The sequence below is a fragment of the Xyrauchen texanus genome, chromosome 13 (genome assembly GCF_025860055.1).
Source record: "Xyrauchen texanus isolate HMW12.3.18 chromosome 13, RBS_HiC_50CHRs, whole genome shotgun sequence".
In the NCBI taxonomy this organism is placed as follows: Eukaryota; Metazoa; Chordata; class Actinopteri; order Cypriniformes; family Catostomidae; genus Xyrauchen; species Xyrauchen texanus.
The window spans coordinates 9,847,073-9,866,341 of record NC_068288.1 but is presented as its reverse complement, the minus strand read 5'-3'; the positions used below and the strand labels follow the sequence as shown (position 1 = coordinate 9,866,341).

Genomic DNA, 19,269 nt, shown 5'->3' with positions numbered 1-19,269 from the left:
ACCAAGTTATAATACATCTATAATAGCTGTACAATTGATTCCCTCATTTCCTGAAAGACTCAGCTGGGGGAAACAATTCTTTGGCTTTCATTATCAAACAAGAGTGGCATCATTTATGATTCTGAACTACGACCATAATCCAGATCAAGTATCAGCAGCACGTGTGACTTTCTAGGAACTGGAATTAATTTAGAAGAATTTTACTTCCACACATTAACAATTTGTTGAACGTAGATAAAACTATTAGCATTTGAACGTACAAACGGATGATCTCCATAATATAGCACATACCTGAATCTTAGGCTAGTTCACCCAAAAATGATCAGTCATTATTTATTGTTCCATTGTACATGTTGTTCCAAATTCATGACTTTTTCTTTCTGTGGTACACAAAGGAGCTATTTCGCATGATGTTAGTCTCATGCTGCTATTAATATTTATTGCATCTTTTTCCATACAATGAAATTGAATGGTGAATAAGGCTAATCATTTTGCTTTTATCTCCTTTTGTAATATGGGTTGGAACAAAAGGGATCCAAAAGGTTGAATTAATAACAGGATTTCCATTTTTGGGTGAACCATTTACATTTATGCATTTGGCAGACGCTTTTATCCAAAGTGACTTACAGTGCATTTATTACAGGGACAATCCCCCCTGGAGCAACCTGGAGTTAAGTGCTTTACTCAAGGACACAATGGTGGTGGCCGTGGGGATCGAACCAGCGACCTTCTGATTAACAGTTAGGTGCTTTAGCCCATTACGCTTCCACCACTCCCATACCACCATGCCCCAGCTGACTTCCACTTAAGTCTCAGAAATGCTAAAGATTTGGTACTCAAATTAAACTGCTCATATAGAAACATCAGCTAGTTAGTGCATTTGATTTGAACATAAAAAGCTGAAAGAATATACAAGACAAAAAGGACTGTTTTGAATTTTATTTGACAGTTCAAATCCATCTGGTAAATACAATAGTCACCAATAAGCACACTGCTTTCTCAGTCACTCATTGTAATGCAAACAATTACAGGGTTTCATACAGTTCAATAATTTAATGTATAACAGCTCCTGTGAAACCAGGGGACACATTTTTCATTCCCTCAGTGAAAACACTGGGGATCTGCAGTAACTTGACTCAATTTGACATTATTTAGACATAAAGAAATTAAAATTCTTACTGTTGAAATGAACTGGCATTGGAAGCATGCCATGTGTTATACCTAAAAGGAATAGTCCTGGCCATTTGGGGTCACACTGTTTTTAATAGATATTGTTACAGACCCAAATACAAACATTTAATTTAAATATTTCCCCTACATTTCCATCAGCATTATGATGTGGATGACTTTAAATATGCAATAAGGTCTGCTCTCTCGCCCTTCTTCTTGATGCCAGCGAAGATCATCTTTGTGCCTGGAATGTACTTCTTGGGGTTTTCCAAATATTCCATCAATGTATCTTCGCCCCAAACGATCCCTGCGAAAGTGAGATATCATAAGAGTAATGAAATGTCAAATGATCTCATTGTGAAATCCTCTTAAAATGCATATACTGTACTTGAGTCAATTAACAGCATTACCTTTGCTCTTATTGGCATCTGTATAGGAGTAACCCTCTGCCTGACCAGTCTTGCGGCCAAAAAGACCCCACAGATTTGGCCCCACCTTGTGCTTGCCTCCATTCTCAACTGTGTGGCACTGGGCACACTTCTGGACAAAAACCTTCTTCCCCTTTTCAACGTCACCCATATTTACCTAGAAGTAGAAAATATGTTAAAATACAAAAGGCTTCTGAGGAAAGGACTGGGTCAAAATATTGATTTTACGATGCATCGCAGTCTTCATTTGACTGATCTCGATGATTGAATCCCAAGATCGATCTTTTGAGAGAAAAATCACTTGCATTTTCATCCAAATTTTGCACTATGAGACTACAAATATCTGTGATTCGCCACTGGTTGGTAAATGTTCAGATTTAACTCTGCAGGGATTGTTCGATTTGTTCACTCAAAAAAAATAAAAAATAAAAAAGCTAAAATGTGACCAAAATTATGAAAAACTAATAACATTTAATTAGTCAAATTCATGTTTTCGTAATGTACCTAGTTAGATGGTCCCCTGTATAGTAAACAGTATTAACTGGGAGATAATGTCTTATGTAAGCAAATTGAACATTATAACGGAAACTGAAATATACCGATATGTCTGTACCAATACCCAGCGTGGTTTCAAAGACGTGATTGGGGTTCCCTGTCCATTTTCCGCGGTAAACATCCGATTATCATGTTATTTATCCCTGGATTAAAATTAGAAGAAGCCTTAATCACAGATTGGAGCCGGGTGGCTCGCCAGAAATCAACCTGCGGTCGCTATTTTAGAGGGTAAAAAGTCGGACTAGAATTTCTGTGTCAAAATTTGCATTTAACTCATCGAGGGACTCCCAAAGTAATAATATATTTATCATTTAAAGTCGTATCTCTTTAAAGCTCTCAATCGTAAATTTGCTTCATTCAGAAGCTTCATCAGGACCGCTTAATTTCGCCTAAAATTTCACAGCTATTATATTTAACGCGACAACCAACTTTAAACTCATGTGATTTCTCCAAAATTACCTTTTAGGCTGTGTGAGAGGGCTCTCTTGTGGGTAGCGGGATTCTGCTCGTGCCGGTCGGCAGACCGATTCTCTATCAGGACGCGAGAGGAAGGTCACTTCATTTTACAGGCGCGAGAGGGCTCCGGTGAATGACGTCACTATCACGCGCTGGCCCGTCATGTGCTTCATTCCGACGAATCTGCTCACGGTCGCTACCATAGACTGTATGGGTGCTCAGCGAGATCCATCTGTGGAGTTGACAGGGATGAATAGTGCTTTGAAAGAGATGATCAGGTTAGATAAAGCGGAATTCATAGTCTCGACATGTTACTTGTGCAAGTACATATATTAAACCTTGTGCGACCTTCGGGACATTTTTGTCTTTTTCAGTTTTGTTTTTTCGATCATTTTGGCTGTGTTAATGCCAACATTTAGCCAAAGGTTTGTATTTTTGGGGGAATTTTGATATTTCAACCTCAGTTCCTATAACACAGCTATATAACACTGTAAACACAAAGTACTACACTCAGGACATTCAGGACAAAAATGTCCCCATTAAAACAATATTTGTAGTATTTGATCTCAGTGCCATTAAAGCATAACATCATGAATTATATGATATTATGCTTTCATTCCAGAGCCCTGGCTTCAAAATGATTTGTTTTATATGTTCCACCAGATGGCGCCATTTTTCTCATATTTAGCCTATGGAGCAAATACATGCTTTTTTCCTATTTTCTGTTTGCTGTATTATAGAGCACAGCAGGCCAATTGAATAAATGATGCAGCTAAAATTGTGTATGTGTGTCGGTATGGATGTCAGAGTGTGTTTTGATAGTGTGAATTGAGACATTTTTGTGTTTGTAAAAAAACAACAGTAGCATTATGTAAACAAACTAGCATTTAAAGGGTTAAAATCTTGAAAATGAATGAATATTTGGTAGTTATGATCAGGACTGTTGGTAAAAAAAATCTAAGTGTTTTAAGGCTTCCCATGGAAAACCTGGAAATATCTGGGATTTAAAAAATTATGATTTCTATTTTCCAGTCTTGCAAAAAAAATAGGCTAATAAATGAATTCAAAGTCATGGACATTTGAGTAGTCAGTATACATTTTTCTAGTTATGCTCAGCAAAAAAAAAGAAGAAGCTCCTTGTGAGTGCTTTGTCTACTGTATATATTATTAACTACGTTTTAAAAACGTATCACAAACAATTGGAAAAGTCAGAAAAAAGTTGTGGAATCCCTGAAATATTATGATTAATGAGCGCTTTGCTGACATCTATAGTATATTGTATATTATTGTATAGTTACACATGCCTCATTACCAAACTATGCCTTAAGGCACCTCTACTGACCAGCTATAATGTGATATTGACATTGCGTCACGAGGTCAACAACAGAAGTTGACAGGTGACTAATAAACAAGGATGACAAATGACAGGTCTTCCCATACGTGAGAAACTGTTGCCTAATAGTTTGTTCCTTAATCATATGAATGACAGACAACTGTCCTTGAAAAGTACCAGTTAGTTGACACAGTGACAGTCATTTCAGGAGAAATGCTATGAAAGGGCTTCTGTTTTGTTTTAAGAATTCAGTGTGGCATAATAGATCACCACTTAACATAGGGCCTACAATGAAAATTAAAACAAAACTAAAAACTACGCTTTATAAATGACCCTTATTGAATTTCTGTAAGATTTAAGAGGTCTATATTGAATACGTTTCTTATAATTGCCCAAATTCCAGGTACAACCCCATTGGAACTGGAACATATATGTCCAGCCTTGAGCAAAAACACTACAGAACACTAGGCTAAGCATACTTTATAGATGATTGTAATATTAGTTATTGTGATGTTGTTGTGAAAACTTAAGGAGCCTTTACACTGCAGAATTAAGGCAACATTGCACAATAATCATGTTTTCAGTTGTGTGATAAACAGTCTGTGCCACATTTAACGTTTTTGTAAACACATCTCTTCGTGCTACAGTATACTGTATATTAGCCTAGGACTGTTGAGGGGTGGTTGTGGGGGGTGCATGGCGGCAGCCTCCTCTTTGGCTATGCCTAGAAACGGCCCTGCATTACCCTATATGCCATTTTATATGCGGCAACTGGGCCAACTTTGCGGTGTGCAGACTGCTTTAATTTATATTTTATTTTTCAACTGTAAAAACATACTGTGAATTTCAGAACTCAAAAATCCCCAATGCAGTAAAAGCATTTATTGACACCAAGCTGCCAAAATGCCTCGTTCTCTACTTCTGTAATATTGTGATGTCACAAAGGGTGCTCATTAGTTCATGACCACCTATACAGCAACAACAGCAATGCCTACTTTACATCATCGCACCCTTGGCCACTTGGGCTAAGTTCGTACTCAGAGAGAGAGAGAGAGATAGAGAGAGTAGGACAAACAGGCCTAGTATGGCCTAACTATTCCTGAACACCGCCCATCTACACTATTTTAATTGTTGGTGTATGTGAACACTCATTAGATATATGTCTTTGACAGTTCTTTGACAGGTCATAAACCGTTATTGAAGGATGGGGAATTTAAAACCCTCTGACCAAATCAAAAACGTAAGTAAACAGTTCCATTCATGAATATTTAAAATGCCTGTTTGATAGTTTATGGGGCTGACACACTGTTTACGCCGGACGCGTCTGTTGCTGTGATAGGACGCAATTGCTTGAGGTTGTCTATACCGGGCTTGTGGACTCAAACTTTTCTAAACTGTTTATTTGTGTTGTTGGAAAGGGACATCTGCTTACTGTTGCAACGGACACTTCCATGATAGACAGCAACATTGATTATAATGGGTTCTATTGCTATTGACATGACTCTCGCGTCCAGTGTAGACAAGGTGTGAGTGTTAACTGCTCAGTGAAGGACCGGTAATCTGGCATTTTCCGGTGGGAAGATGCACTTTGGGGCCAATCAGGGGCAGACTGGCCATTGGGAGAACCGAGCGGGCCGGTGGGTCGGCCGCGAAACGTGCCGAATGGGCTGCGATAATTACAAATGAGCTGCCACGTTTAGAACAGACCACAAAATGGTGCCACGATATGCAGAAAAGGACAGCGAACCCCCTCCCTCCCCCGCTCAACAACTTTCGGAACAACATCAACCCAAGTTTTGGGCCCGTTGCCATGTAAAATCCCGGGCCGATTTCTCTTCCCAGTTCAGCCCTGTAAGAGCTGTGCTTGAGATGAACAGTTTTATATATTTGGATGCAAGAGGTTGGATGCTTGTTATCTGTAAACCCTGAAATTTTGTTTTATAAATGTTGTGGTCTGGTGGAGTTTGTTCATTCTGTGTTTCAAATATGACTGAATTTGAGGGGCTGTATGATGTTAGCTAATCAGAACAGTGGGCATTTACATTGACATTTAAAACCAAACTTTTCAGACAGAGGGCTTGAGACTGGGTGGAAAATTATCATATATTTTGTTTAGTTTTAATGTAAAAAACATTACTAACATTATTATTGGATCTCAGGGAAGATAATAAAACTATATATAGAAAAGAGCATTTCATGACAGCTTTAATTAATTTGTGCATGTTAAGAGGAACTGATTCATGCCTTGCAATATGCTCTTTAAACTGTTGCTCTACTATGACAGTAGTTAACCTGAAATAGAAATCTCAGTGTTGAAGAAGAATTATGCTAATTCCCACCTTGGTGCCTCTTGTGGCAATCTTGAGAATGCAACACACAACTGAATTGTGAGATGACACATTTTGCAACACAATGATGTACAAAATCAAGCTTGTGTAGGTAGAAGACTTAAATAGTACTGGCTATTAAGACTGGCTTAATTTTGATACAGGCCAGTTTGCGAACCAATTCGGACAAATTTTGCAAATATACCGGTTCTTTAGCCCAGTTTAAAGGGGTCATGACATGAGAAACCAAATTTGCCTTGATCTTTTGGTATATAAGAGGTCTTTGTATCATTAAAACGTCCTGCAAGTTTAATATTTTAAGACGTCCTCCCCATTCTAAACGAATCATTTATTTAATCAAGCTCAAAATACAGCTCGTTCTGGATTCATGGTTAGAAGTGACGTGACGGTTAGAAGTGACGTACCAGCGTTTGCATATGACCGCCTCCAGCACAAGATAACTACGCTTTAAGCGCAAGACAACTACGCTCATTTCAGTATCGCCGTCGCCTCACAAGTGTTCAGTCGATGGACAGCGAGCTCTGACAGAGACTACTTGTGCACAGGAAAATTACGATGCCACACAGATGTGCTGTTCCTGGCTGTGGTCAAACAAAACCTCTGAATAAGCTGCCGAAAGATCCAGACGTCAGGGAAAAATGGATGCAGTTTATTTTTTGCGGACGTCCCAGTCACGGCAGTGTTAACTTAAGCGCTTGTTCTGTACATTTTAAGGATGACTGTTTTGAGAACAAATCTCAATATGATGCTGGCTTTGCCAGAAAACTGTTGCTCAAAGATAAGTCCGTGCCGACTATTCTGGGAACAACGACGACGCAAACTGTAAGTAATCTATTTTAAACTTTAAACTACTTTTTAAAGCGCAATTTCATTCATTATGAATAATCACAGTGTTTTTACTTAGTTTACTTGCATATTGTTCTGGCTGGGGGCGTCAATAATTGATACATAGGCACTGACGTTAGCCAATCATAACAGTGGGCGTTAACACTGAAGTCTTAAATGGAAAACGCCCCAAAACAGACTGTTTGAATCAGAGGATGAGAAACAGGGTGGGAAAAGGTCATAAATCACTAGATTTTAAAAGTTTTTCTTAAAAAAAATATATTAATACTATAATTGCACCTAAGGGAACATAATAATACAATAAAAAAACCCATGTCATGACCCCTTTAAACCTGGTATTAAGATGCATTTTAGGCAATCAGTTTGAGAAAGGATAATTTAAAAAAACAATCTCATAAATGTTACACAAACACTATTAACAAATACACAGTCTTTTATTTTAACAAAGCCCACACAACTGTCTCAAATACAATTGTGCATGTCCTTTCATCTAACAGCTACTACAGTATACCAGAACAAATTGTATTTTCTTTTATACTGTGAGCCTCTGGGCATAATCAGAGCTCATTTCAAGGCTTCATGCATTGCTGCTCTTGTTGCCATGACAGCAAGCTAGTTGTGGACTGTTATATTATAGCAACATACAAAAAAGGGCTGGTTTAAAAGGCAAGCTTTTTCAAATTCACCATATCTACTACCCTAACATGCCGTCATTGGGTATCCCCTCCACTGTTGGCCAGCACGAACGCACACACACACACACACACACACACACACACACACACACACACACACACACACACACACACACACACACACACACACACACACACACACACACACACTTTATTAAAATCTATTAATACACCAAAATTTAGATCAAGGAGTTTATTTCATTCTCAAAAGCTGTGAGAGAAGTGTGACAAATTGAGTGTGAGAGAGTTTATGTCCTCTGATAACCTTTAATTATTTATGAACCTAGTTTATCCATCTAATTTTTTCCAGAGCTGTAAACTCTTAATGATAAATGTCAAAAATTATTCACACTGCTTACAATATGATTTTTTATTTTACATTCTTAAAGGCCTCATTTTCAAGCCCTCCCCTTGCTGGTTTAGAGGTGACTGTGTCCTTCTCATATTATTCCATGGTGCTTCTTACAACACTCACTAACTACACCTCCACCACATTTCACCAGCACTGTTTCCTCTCCCCTGAAATTTTGTTATGTTTGCAGATGGATGGTGACACCTGCTGCTCATGAAGAGAACTGCACTGGAGTGTAAATACGGGTTTTGTAAGTGTGAGCTCTAGTGGCTAAATGAAAGAACTGCAGCGTAGAGTTTAAAGGGATAGCTCACCCAAAAATTCAAACTCGCTTATCATTTTCTCACCCTCATACCATCCCAGTTGTGAATGACTTTCTTTCTTCTGCAGAGCAAAAAAAATAATTTTTAGAAGAATATCTCAACTCTGTTGGTCCTCACAATGCAAGTGAATGGAGATCATTACTCTGAAGAACCAAAAATGACATAAAGGAGGCATAAAATTAATCAATGTTCCTCCAGTGTTTAAATCCATATTTTCAGAAGAGAAATAATGGGTGAGAATCAGTTCATTATTTAAGTCCTTTTTGACCATCAATCTTCAACTTTGACAGCTGTAGCTGAAATTGAATGTGAAACACCAGAATGTGGAAGTGAAGGTAAAGTAAATGTTGATCTGTTTCTCACCCACACCTATCACTTTGCTTCAGAAGATATGGATTTAACCACTGGAGTCTTATGGATTACTTTTATACTGCCTTTTGGGCCTTCAAAGTTCTGGTCACCATTCCCTTGCATTGTGAGGACCAACAAAGCCGAAATATTTTTCTTATTAAATAATTTTCTCTCAATAAAACTTAAAGGTGCACTCGGTAATTCTTTCTTCATTAAAAAAGTTTTACTCCTAAAGAAATAAATTATATTTTTGAAACATATGTATAAATTTGGACACTCACATGAGTTGGAGACTCCAGTTATATTAGTAACCTTATAAAAGCTGGTTTATTCTACAAGGAGAGGGTCCCATCGTGGGGGCTGCCATGTTAGAATCACATGACCAGTCATATAACACTCTTTGTGCACCCTTAAAAGGATAGTTCACCCAAAAATGAAAATGATGCATATGACTTTATTTCTTCTGCAGAACACATATTAATTTATTTTGTAGAATATTTCAGCTCTGTTGTTCCTCACAATTCAAGTGAATGGGTGCCAACATTTTACATAAAGGGAGCATAAAAGTAAACCATTTGACTCCAGTGGTTAAATCCATGTGTTCAGACACTATATGATGGGTGTGGGTGAGAAACAGACCAATATTTAGGTCATTTTTTGTCATACATTCTCCTCCCTGCCATTAAGAATGATATGAAAGAAGGATGTGAATCAACAAAAAGAGAAGGGGAATGAAGAAGTGAAAGTAAAGTGGAAATTGACTGAGCAGGGAGGAGAATTTATAGTAAAAAAGTTCTTAAATATTGATCTCTTTATCACCCACACCTAACGAATCACTTCAGAATATATGGATTTAACCACCAAAGTCGTATGGAGTACTTTTACTTTGCCCTTATGTGGATTTTGGAGCTTTACAATTTTGGCACCCATTCACTTATATTGTATGGACCTACAGAGCTGAGAAATTATTTAAAAAATCTTCAATTGTGTTCAGCAGAAGAAAGAAAGTCACACACATATGGGATGGCATGAGGGTGAGTAAATTATGACAGAATTTGGGGTTTTTACATTTTAGCACCTGATTCACTGTATTATCAAGGAAGGAAGTATGCAGATCAGGTAAAAAAAAAATTGTGTGAAAAAAAAATTGTGCTAAACAGAATTTGCATGGTACAATTTTCCATCCTTCTCATGGGTCCCAGATTGTGGAGGATGCAGTAGACTGATTAAATATAGCACACTTTACTTGGACTGTACAGTGCATCACTCCATCATGCTCCAGGTACCTGAAACTTACACTTTAAAATGCCAAAAGTGTGCTCAAATGGAAGGCATGTCTGGATAAATGCAGAGTTATAACGCTATACTCCATCTTTTGATCATCATTTCAGGAAACAATGCGGCCATGATCGCTTGAAAATGTAAACAAACATCTCTCAGTCTCTTTTAGACAAAATTCCATTCAAGGTCATTACCATTTGTGGCAGGGCGGAGGGCGGGGCCGGGTCGTGATCATACACGCCCGGTCCTTTATCAGGCTAATCAAGCCTCCGAGAGGGATAAAGGTCGACTGCGGAGGATTGTGCGGGAGAGAGAGATAGTTTACAGACATGTCCGTCATGTGTGTGTTTATGTTTGTGCTTTTGTTTTGAGTTTAATGAAATTATTATTTATACTGACAAGCCGGTTCTCACTTCCTCCTTGCCCATCTTAACCTCCTTACACCATTAATTATCGTTAATAGTGTTGACTTTTGTGAATCAGGCCTAATTTACATAGAAAGGAGGCGTTAGCTGTGAAAATAATGACAATGACTCAATTTGCATACACATTGTGCCAGTGTATATAAATCTGGTTTAACTGAATTGTGGGTGGCTAGTTATTAAGATTGAGAAGATTAAGGGGTTTGTGCTGAAATACAGTGAACAAAAGTGACACGACTGTGAATTCAGTGCAAATATATTTTTAGAATTCAGCCCAGAACACAACAGAGCATGGTAACTGAGCTCCACCAACAACATGACTTGAATGGTTGTCAAGTAATTGTAGACCATCCTGGCTAATGTCTTAAAATTGAGGGAATAAATTAATGAATTAATGAATTCACTTGAAAAAGAGTCCATCTGCATATTGATTTTCATATACACAGGCATATTGTAATAAAAAAACGCACCACAATCTCATATGTAGTATCAGCTCGATTGGTGTGACCACAATCTTTGAATGCCAAAAACCTATTCACACATTGGAAAGGTAGGTGACAAACCAAAGGATGAATAAGTTCACACTTAGTGCTTATGAAGCTATAAGTATGAAAAGAACAATACCAATATGAAAAAAAAAACTTGAGTCAATTATTTCAGAAAATTGTATTTATTCAGTTTTACATGACATCTCAGAAAAGAGAAAAGTGAAAGAATATTTCAAAGAGCCATCATTCAGCCATAACAGAGGATTGTGTTGCTAGTTGATTTTAAGTTAATTGACCATATGTCTTATATTATGTACATTAAGTACGTACAAGTGTACATGTAACAAAGTCAAATTCATAAAACAAGGCTATATCATATAACAGAGATGTGAAAGTGATTTTCCTCTTTGAAAATGGCAATAAAAAAATAAGTCAAAAGCTCTTTGTTGAAAAGCAGGACCAGGTTTTTGCTCAACTTTGCACAATAAATTACAATTAACACTGCATAGAAAAAATGAACAGTATAATATTTAAGTCCTCCTTTGGCAGTATTCCCTACATGGAGGTAATGAACAGTTTAACACTGTACTACTTAAGTGAGTTACGTAAAAGACAAAAAAAATTTTCGGACTATGATCTCTCTCAAGTGATTTAGAACATTCAGGGAGAAAATGATGTGGTGGTTTCGGTGTCCAGACCAACAGAAGATCTTCGTTTACCACAGTGAGTGTACAGTAGATGGCTTTTCTTGATGCAGCCCAAGTCTTTCAATAGCTTCAGAAGATCATTGCGAAACTTTACCCCAATGAAAGCATACAGGAATGGATTCAGACAGCAGCGCAAGAAGGCCATGGCCCTTGTCACATCTAGAGCGTACAGTCGGCTGTTGTCTTTGTGGCAATCCATTGTTACTTGGGAGGTCACCCCCATGACTACATTGTAGGGTAGTTGGGTGAACACAAAGACTGCTACCACAGCAATGATGACCTTGAATGCTTTATTCCTCTCGAAGTTCTTAGCTTGGATGAGAGTCTTGATGATGCAGATGTAACAGAACCCCATGACAAGGGCAGGAATTATGAAACCCAGGACCATTTGACTAACCAGCATTCTAACGTGGTAGTCTTCGTAGCCGTTACCGTTTGCTACACAGGTTCCATTGACGTTGACTTCAGAGAACAACATGTCAGGGACCGAGAAGGTCGCTGCCATCACCCAGGTAACCAGAGAAGACACCTGTCCATAATAGACTGCACTGGAGCGGCAGCGATGAGCAGAGACAGCCTTCGTTATGGAGAAGTAGCGATCTACACTGATGCAGGTGAGCAGGAACATGCCACTGAAGAAGCTGACCTTGTAGATGGTAAACATGGCCTTGCATGGATACAGACCCAGATGCCACTTGCTCATGAAACTGGCTGCCCAGAAGGGAAGAGAAATTGCAAACAGTAAGTCAGCCATGGCTAGATTGAGCAGGTAGACGTCGGTCATCGTCTTCAGCCTCTTAAAGTAAAGGTAGGTTAGGATGACCAGAAAGTTCCCCATGAGGGCCAGGAGGCAGATGATTGTATAGATGGTGGGCAGGAACCAGGCACGGAAGTAACGGTTGGCGGCCTTTTCACACATCATTTCAAGCCCACTGTAGTCCACCATCTCTGTGGAATACTCATACTCTTTTGTGGATTTTTCTTCCGCTAGGTATTCAGTTGTCTCATTGGACCAACTTTTCTGAAATAAATGTAAAGCAGAAGTTTCACATAAACTCTTATAGAGGTTGAAAAGAATGAGTCACTTAGCAAAAAGAGTAACACCACAAGAGCATATTCAATTTGTAAATGCCTTCTATGGGCCTTGAATTAAAAAGTGTTTGAGAATCTCTTTCTATTGTACAACCCTGTATTTTAACTACTTTTCAAAGAAATGGGTAGTCCTCCCATTTAGTCTCATTTAGTTTTAGTCTTACTAAAAATGAAAATTCTGTCATCCTTTACTCACCCATATGGAAATATATGGACAAAAGATGCAATGAACAATATGTGAATGGGGACTGGGGCAAACATTCTCCCAAACATCTCCTTTTGTTTTCCATGGACCAAAAAAAAAAAAAAAGTTAAACAGGCTTGGAACAAGCATGAGGGCGAGAAAATGATGACAGAATTTTTATTTTTTAGTGAACTAAGATCTTAAATGTTGAAATTAAAGGTGGTAAAATCTTATGTGAGAGTAGTCTGTCTTGTTTTACTCCATGAAATTACCTTTATGTGGCACGACCAGATCAGCAAAGCAGGACAAAAAACTGTCAATGAAGGACACAGTGTGTCAGTAAAAGAAATAATACATTACATTTATAGACAAGTGAAAGTTTTAAAAACTGCATCCAGCAGTTTCTCTTGTTTGACCAAATTTTTTAGAAATATGTGCAACTAATTGATAAAAGAAACTTGATATCAGCAGTTTATTTTAAAGACTCAAATGCTTACCGGTAAAGGCATTCATGATTTCAGATGACTTTTACTTTTATTGTTTCAGCAGAACTGCTAACGACATGAGAGCTCTCTGCGTACTGTTGAAATGGTGAAGCACCGTTTTTAGCTTTGAAGCCAAGACCAGAGGAAAGGGTTTTCACCACAACCTGTGCAGTGTTTCAAGAAAAACAAGATCTTCATTTACATTTGCACAACCAAAATAGGGTTCTTGTTATACGTTGACATTTTCCTTAACAGGTTCATTAAATGAAATACTCCAGTAATGTTTAATAATTAATAGATCTATTCACAATCTTTTGATATTTTGTCAGTGCCTGATAATAATTTCTAATTTAATTTCTGAAACATGGTGTCTAAGTATTGTGTCTGATATAACAGTTATCAGAAGCTGATCTGTGATGTTTTAACATGAGAAGTAGTCATATAGTACACACTTTTATCCAATGACGCACTGGTTCACTGCAGTACATAGTAAAATGTGTTCATATGGTGTTCACCTTTGCCTTTAATTTGATGCCCCCACTTTCCTAATAAATTATTGATTTTTGTCCACTTGCATAATAAATAATTTATTTGAGAGAGTACATTTTTATTAAAACGTGAAGTGTGTCATTATGGCACCACAAACGTCATCAAATGAATTGCAAATACAATAACAAAAAATGTGTGGTCTTTGCACAGAGCAACAGTATTTATATATTTTGGACACATCAACCTACCAATAGAATACTTTTAGCTATCTCTGCATATTAGGGTGGGATGGGACAAAGTATTTCAAAATATAAATATACACTCACAGAGCACTTTCTTGGGAACATGGTCCTAATTAAGTGTCTTCTGTTGTTGCAGCACATCAGAGACTGTTGTTCATGAAAATCCCAGTAGATCAGCAATTACAGAAATACTTAAACCAGCCTGTCTGGCACCAAAAATCATGCCACGGACGAAATCAACGAGATCACATTTTTTCCCCCATTCTGATGGTTGATGTGAACATTAACTGAAGCTCCTGGCCTGTATCTGCATTATTTTATGCATTGCACTGCTGCCACATGACTGACTGATTAGATAATCACACGAAAGCGTAGGTGTACAGGTGTTCCTAATAAAGTGCTCGGTGAGTGTTTTTAGGCCTGTATACACTTAACCTTTAAGAATCACATTAGGAATCACATTCAGATCACAAGCTAGTCTGGTTTTTGCTTTTACTTTCCTGTAATGTATTATAATGATCTTTTACAATTCCTTCCAGTATCTACTCACTTACTGTGGGTTTGTAGAAAACAAAGTTCAGGTTCTCAACAACAACAGTTCATACAACCTGCTCTTTTTTTGTTTCTTCTGTTCTTTAAATTTCCCTGTCCCCAACCATTAGCACTCCCCTCACCCAGTTTTGGCTTTGCACAGGTATACGCACTGCTGCACGAGTGCAGTTGTGGCTTTGTGTGTACATTACTGCCAGGAAAAGAGGCCTAAGCAGGAAGACGTGTTTCGGCCACAACTCAGGTAATTTGCTCAAAGAAATTGTGAATAAACCTCAGTTTGTATAATCACATGTACAATTGCTATACCAGTTTACACAAGAAAGATTTTTATTTTATGTTTATAATTGATAAAAGACTGTGTGGTGGAGCAGAATCTTTCATAAATTAATAGAGTAGATGCACAAAAATTAAAAAGAGTGTTTGGCCTCATACAAAAGAATCAGATGGAACAAAATTTACCCACAGATTATACATACAGTGAATGCTGATATGTAAACAAACACTAAACATTGGTTCCATCAGAACAAATTAACTCTTTAAATTCAAATGAAATGGATACACACATGTAATACTATTAATTATCAATATTAATTAAACTAAGGCGTATTAACATAAAACAAATATTTGAATTAGATGAGCTGGGTAAAGTTTTATTGTTTAAATGCAGGTCATAAATTCTTTGCAGCTTTCACATTTTTAAACTCTTGAGGTGAGACATCAAAGAGTGGGAGAAAAAAGAAACATGCAACCCCCCCACCTAAAAATGACAAAAGAAAACAACACTGGTGCAAGTTCCCTTTTTTCAAACCACTTGTAGTAAAAACAAACCTACGCATGTCACTGGAAAGTTTGTCAAGGTGCACGCAAGCATGCCGTTCATGACTGTGGTCTAAGGTCATTGTTAGACTCATTTGTTATCCATTTTGAAGGTTGCTTGGCTTCCTCTTAAATGATTTTGTAAATCATGTTGAGCTAACTATTTGACTGGTTTTTACTATAAATAGGAAGAGGTTAAAATGTTTGTTAGTCTGGGGATGGAAGGAAGAAATGTTTGTTGATGTGACAGGGATGAATAGTAAGACTAGGATGAAAAACCAAAGAAAAAAACCCATATTACCTAGTAATTTGAATTGTGGGGGGTAGGGGTGGTTTTGACCCTGAGACAATGCAATATACCTTGTAAACCAAACTACAGTAATGTGGTATGAGATATGGCAGACAAAAGAGATGGCAAACCCTCAGAGAAACCATGCATTTCAGCAGGGCTGTAGCAAGGAATTCTGGACCCCCTAACTGCATATTGCTCTTGGCCCCTTACCTATAAAAAAATATAGTTTTGAATTTGTTGTGGGCCCCCCTGGACATTTGGGTCCCTAGAATTATTTCCACCTTTCACCTCACTAGCTACAGGCACTTCATTTCAGTAACTGAGGAAACTGTATAAAAATAATCAAGAACAGTTTTATCATTTGGTATTTAATTGCTATTTGTATATGTAAAAGGATGTGTTGAGATAAAAGTTTGAAGAAGTGAGCCAAATCAGGATTGATGCTGATGGCAGTTTTGTAGTCGAGACAAGCTCGTCTGAGTCCAAACCTAGACAACAGTAGACCAAAACCAGAACAGAGTCCAAATCAAGATCGAGAGATGGATGGATGCAAAAATACTTTGGTACGGTTGGTCCCTTAGTTTCAATTGATTGTAGTTAAATATCCACTTCATCCAAAGACAATTTTTTCCTCAGTGTTCTAAAATATCCCGATGCTGTTTTACTGAGCAAGAAACCGCTGCAAGCGACTCTGTAATGTAGCACTGAATGAATAGTGAATCGATTCAGAACTTTTTTACTAACCCTTTTGGCCAATTCACTGAAAAGCACGACTCAAAAGAACGATTTATTTGTGAATCGGGCATTACAATTTCTGATTCTAAACGGTTGGTAAGATTAGCACTCATGTTATATTTTTGGAAGGGACTCGACTGGTCTCGGGGTCAAGTCCGAGACTTGTTAGAGTCTGAGTCAAGACCAAATGCTCGCAAGTCCAAGACAAAACCAAAGCCATAGAATATGGTCTTGAGACTGAGTCCGGTCTTGAGTACTACAACACTGCATGATACTCAGAGGCGGCGTTAAGGAGGGCTCACAGGTGCTTCAGCCTCCCCAGCAAAGTCCGTAGCACCCCTGTAGCATCCCTTTCAAAAATTTATAAGCCTATTCATAAAGATTTAAAACAATTTCCCAGGCCGTTTTTCAGCAATCATGTCCTTTGGAGGTTACCATATTTCTGTCGGCTGTTTCAATCAAATTCAGCTTGAAAGATCATACGTTTAAACATTTGGAGTGGTTTCTCACTCACATATATACAATGGAATAACCAGAACAGAGAGCAAAGAGCACGGAATGAAGTGAATATTTCCATACAATAAACTAAAACTTGACTTTCAAATGAATCTAATTGTTTGCCGGCGATGAGGTACTTTATTATGTTCAAGACCTACTTGTGCAGCTTTTGTAAAACACAAGGTTAATATTTTACAAATGACGTTTGGAGTAGAATGTTACCCTAAGACCATGTGCTACATGGACGCATTTCGCTGTTGCATACCATCTCTGTGTTTACATCGGTTAGATTTTTTGCTCACGAGGGCCTGGCCCCCTGGGCACACACCCATAAAAACCATTGGATGATCCCTGATAATTATTGACTGTAGCTCAGCTCCAAGGGCGTAGCAGCCGCAGGGGATGTGGGAGACAGGCCCCCCACACTCTTTATAAAGGTGATTTTTGTTTCCGCATGTTTCCAAGCGAAACCCATACCGAGTCCAAATGGTGGATTTGTATACATTATTCTTTGCATTTTGTTCCTTTGGGCTGATTGAGCGACCATCCAGCCAATCACAGGTGTTTTTCATGAAGCGAAACATCCCTTACGTAATAGGCCGTCAGTCAGACAGTCTAATCAACGCAGCTCCGTTAATTTTTACATAGCTGCTTTCAACAATGCTCATATATCCATGTTTTTTTTATCGTCATTGATGTTGATCTAAATGAATAATCTAGAGATGAGGAACACACAAAGTTTTTTATTTAAAGAGATATTTATTTGCATATCGTTCTTGATTGGCAGCATTACATTAAATGCACTGCAAAAAATAAAGGACAATCCTTCTTTTAAGCACATAATGTAAGTGGAGTTTATATCAGCGCATGAGTCTTCATTATGTTTTTACATTATGTTTGTGAGGTAATAGTTTGATCAGGTGTTTTTGTCAATTTAAGCAGATTACTAGATCTGTGTTAAATATGTAAAGCTATTTTAATATCAGGTACTGTTTATAGCTCTATGTTGGTGTGCAGTCGACAAACTGTAGAAAAAAAGATAGATCTGCTGTGTTCTTAGAACACATGCATTTTACTGAAGTCAATGGATATGTAAACACACTTTATCATACATGAAAATGTACGGACGATATTAAAACTCATTATAATTATTATAAGACTATTATTGTTGTTTTTTGATAAAAGTCATGCTCAGCAGCTCACAAACTGTAGGGAAATGATAGATTTGCTTTGTTCTTATAATGCTTAAAACCTCTGCTAAAGTCTCTTTTTAGGTCTGTAGACACAGATTTTAAAGGATTAAAATTGTATTTTGATTGTTGAATCAGTGACTAACTTATTTCACACAAGAAACTAATTTGTCACCACCTTCTGGCATCACTAGAAATGGTCACTCAATCATTAAATGGATCTTATTTAGAACGAATTTTGGTGAACATACGCAAAACACTGGAGCCACTTGGATAGATTTAAATCCCACAATGCGCAAGCACAGAGTAAAAAATACAATTATGCGCATGCGCATTTGTCATTATTGTGATTGATTAAATAATTTATTCAAGGCATGCTTGTGCTAAGTCTTTTATTGTTAGATGCACTTTATTTAATTTTGCAATTATTTTGCAATACTTGAATGTTTAAAATACTACAAATATTAAAAGAAAATAGTATGTATATATTAATATATATTATAATATATTAATGCTGCACTGTGAGTGCTGGGTCTGTGCGAGGCACCTACTCACAGCTTTTCAAACTTGAAACACTTTTGAAGATTGTTACACTTAAAAAGTACAGAACATACAAATCATAGTATGTGAGCATGTGAACTGTTAACGGGTGATGATTGAGGCTTCACATTGCTGCTCTCTTGTGGTTCAGACAACATGATCACATGGGATTTCAGAATCTTAAAAACAGCAAATAGAAGTTCAAGGATGTAAACACTGAGTATGACCTCTGAATAAGAATATAATAATTTTGACGAATAATTAAGCACAAATTTTTAGACTGAAATTCCTGGTTACCGTGCTTTTGTGTTACAAGTTAAAAGATAGTAAGACTGTCAAATTTGTTTCTGTGTTGTATGTGTGTCCTTGAAGAAAAGAACCAGCTTCTGACACTGAAAC

At 37.5% G+C, this 19,269-nt stretch overlaps 2 protein-coding genes across 2 annotated transcripts; both read right to left on the bottom strand.

Annotated features, from left to right (window-relative positions):
* Positions 1 to 930: 930 nt before the first annotated feature.
* LOC127654180 (cytochrome c) lies at positions 931 to 2,744 on the bottom strand. The gene is made up of 3 exons (XM_052141237.1): positions 2,613 to 2,744; positions 1,581 to 1,755; positions 931 to 1,477 (listed from the first exon to the last, which is right to left on the bottom strand). Exons 2-3 carry the CDS (start codon positions 1,747 to 1,749, stop codon positions 1,332 to 1,334), a joined length of 315 nt encoding a protein of 104 aa, XP_051997197.1. The 5' UTR covers positions 1,750 to 1,755; positions 2,613 to 2,744; the 3' UTR covers positions 931 to 1,331.
* Positions 2,745 to 11,233: 8,489 nt separating this feature from the next.
* ccr7 (chemokine (C-C motif) receptor 7) lies at positions 11,234 to 13,628 on the bottom strand. Its single transcript, XM_052141307.1, has 3 exons — positions 13,529 to 13,628; positions 13,304 to 13,344; positions 11,234 to 12,776 (listed from the first exon to the last, which is right to left on the bottom strand). The coding sequence occupies exons 1-3, from the start codon at positions 13,542 to 13,544 to the stop codon at positions 11,709 to 11,711; spliced, it is 1,125 nt and encodes a 374-aa protein (XP_051997267.1). The 5' UTR covers positions 13,545 to 13,628; the 3' UTR covers positions 11,234 to 11,708.
* Between the last annotated feature and the right edge of the window lie 5,641 nt (positions 13,629 to 19,269).

Excerpts from the sequence above, each read along its gene's own strand:
- LOC127654180 (XM_052141237.1), bottom strand. The coding sequence starts at position 1,749 with ATGGGTGACGTTGAAAAGGGGAAGAAGGTTTTTGTCCAGAAGTGTGCC. Across the intron at positions 1,478-1,580 it reads AGATGCCAATAAGAGCAAAG|GGATCGTTTGGGGCGAAGAT; the intron begins GTAATGCTGTTA and ends TCACTTTCGCAG.
- ccr7 (XM_052141307.1), bottom strand. Across the intron at positions 12,777-13,303 it reads TCTGGTCGTGCCACATAAAG|AAAAGTTGGTCCAATGAGAC; the intron begins GTAATTTCATGG and ends CATTTATTTCAG.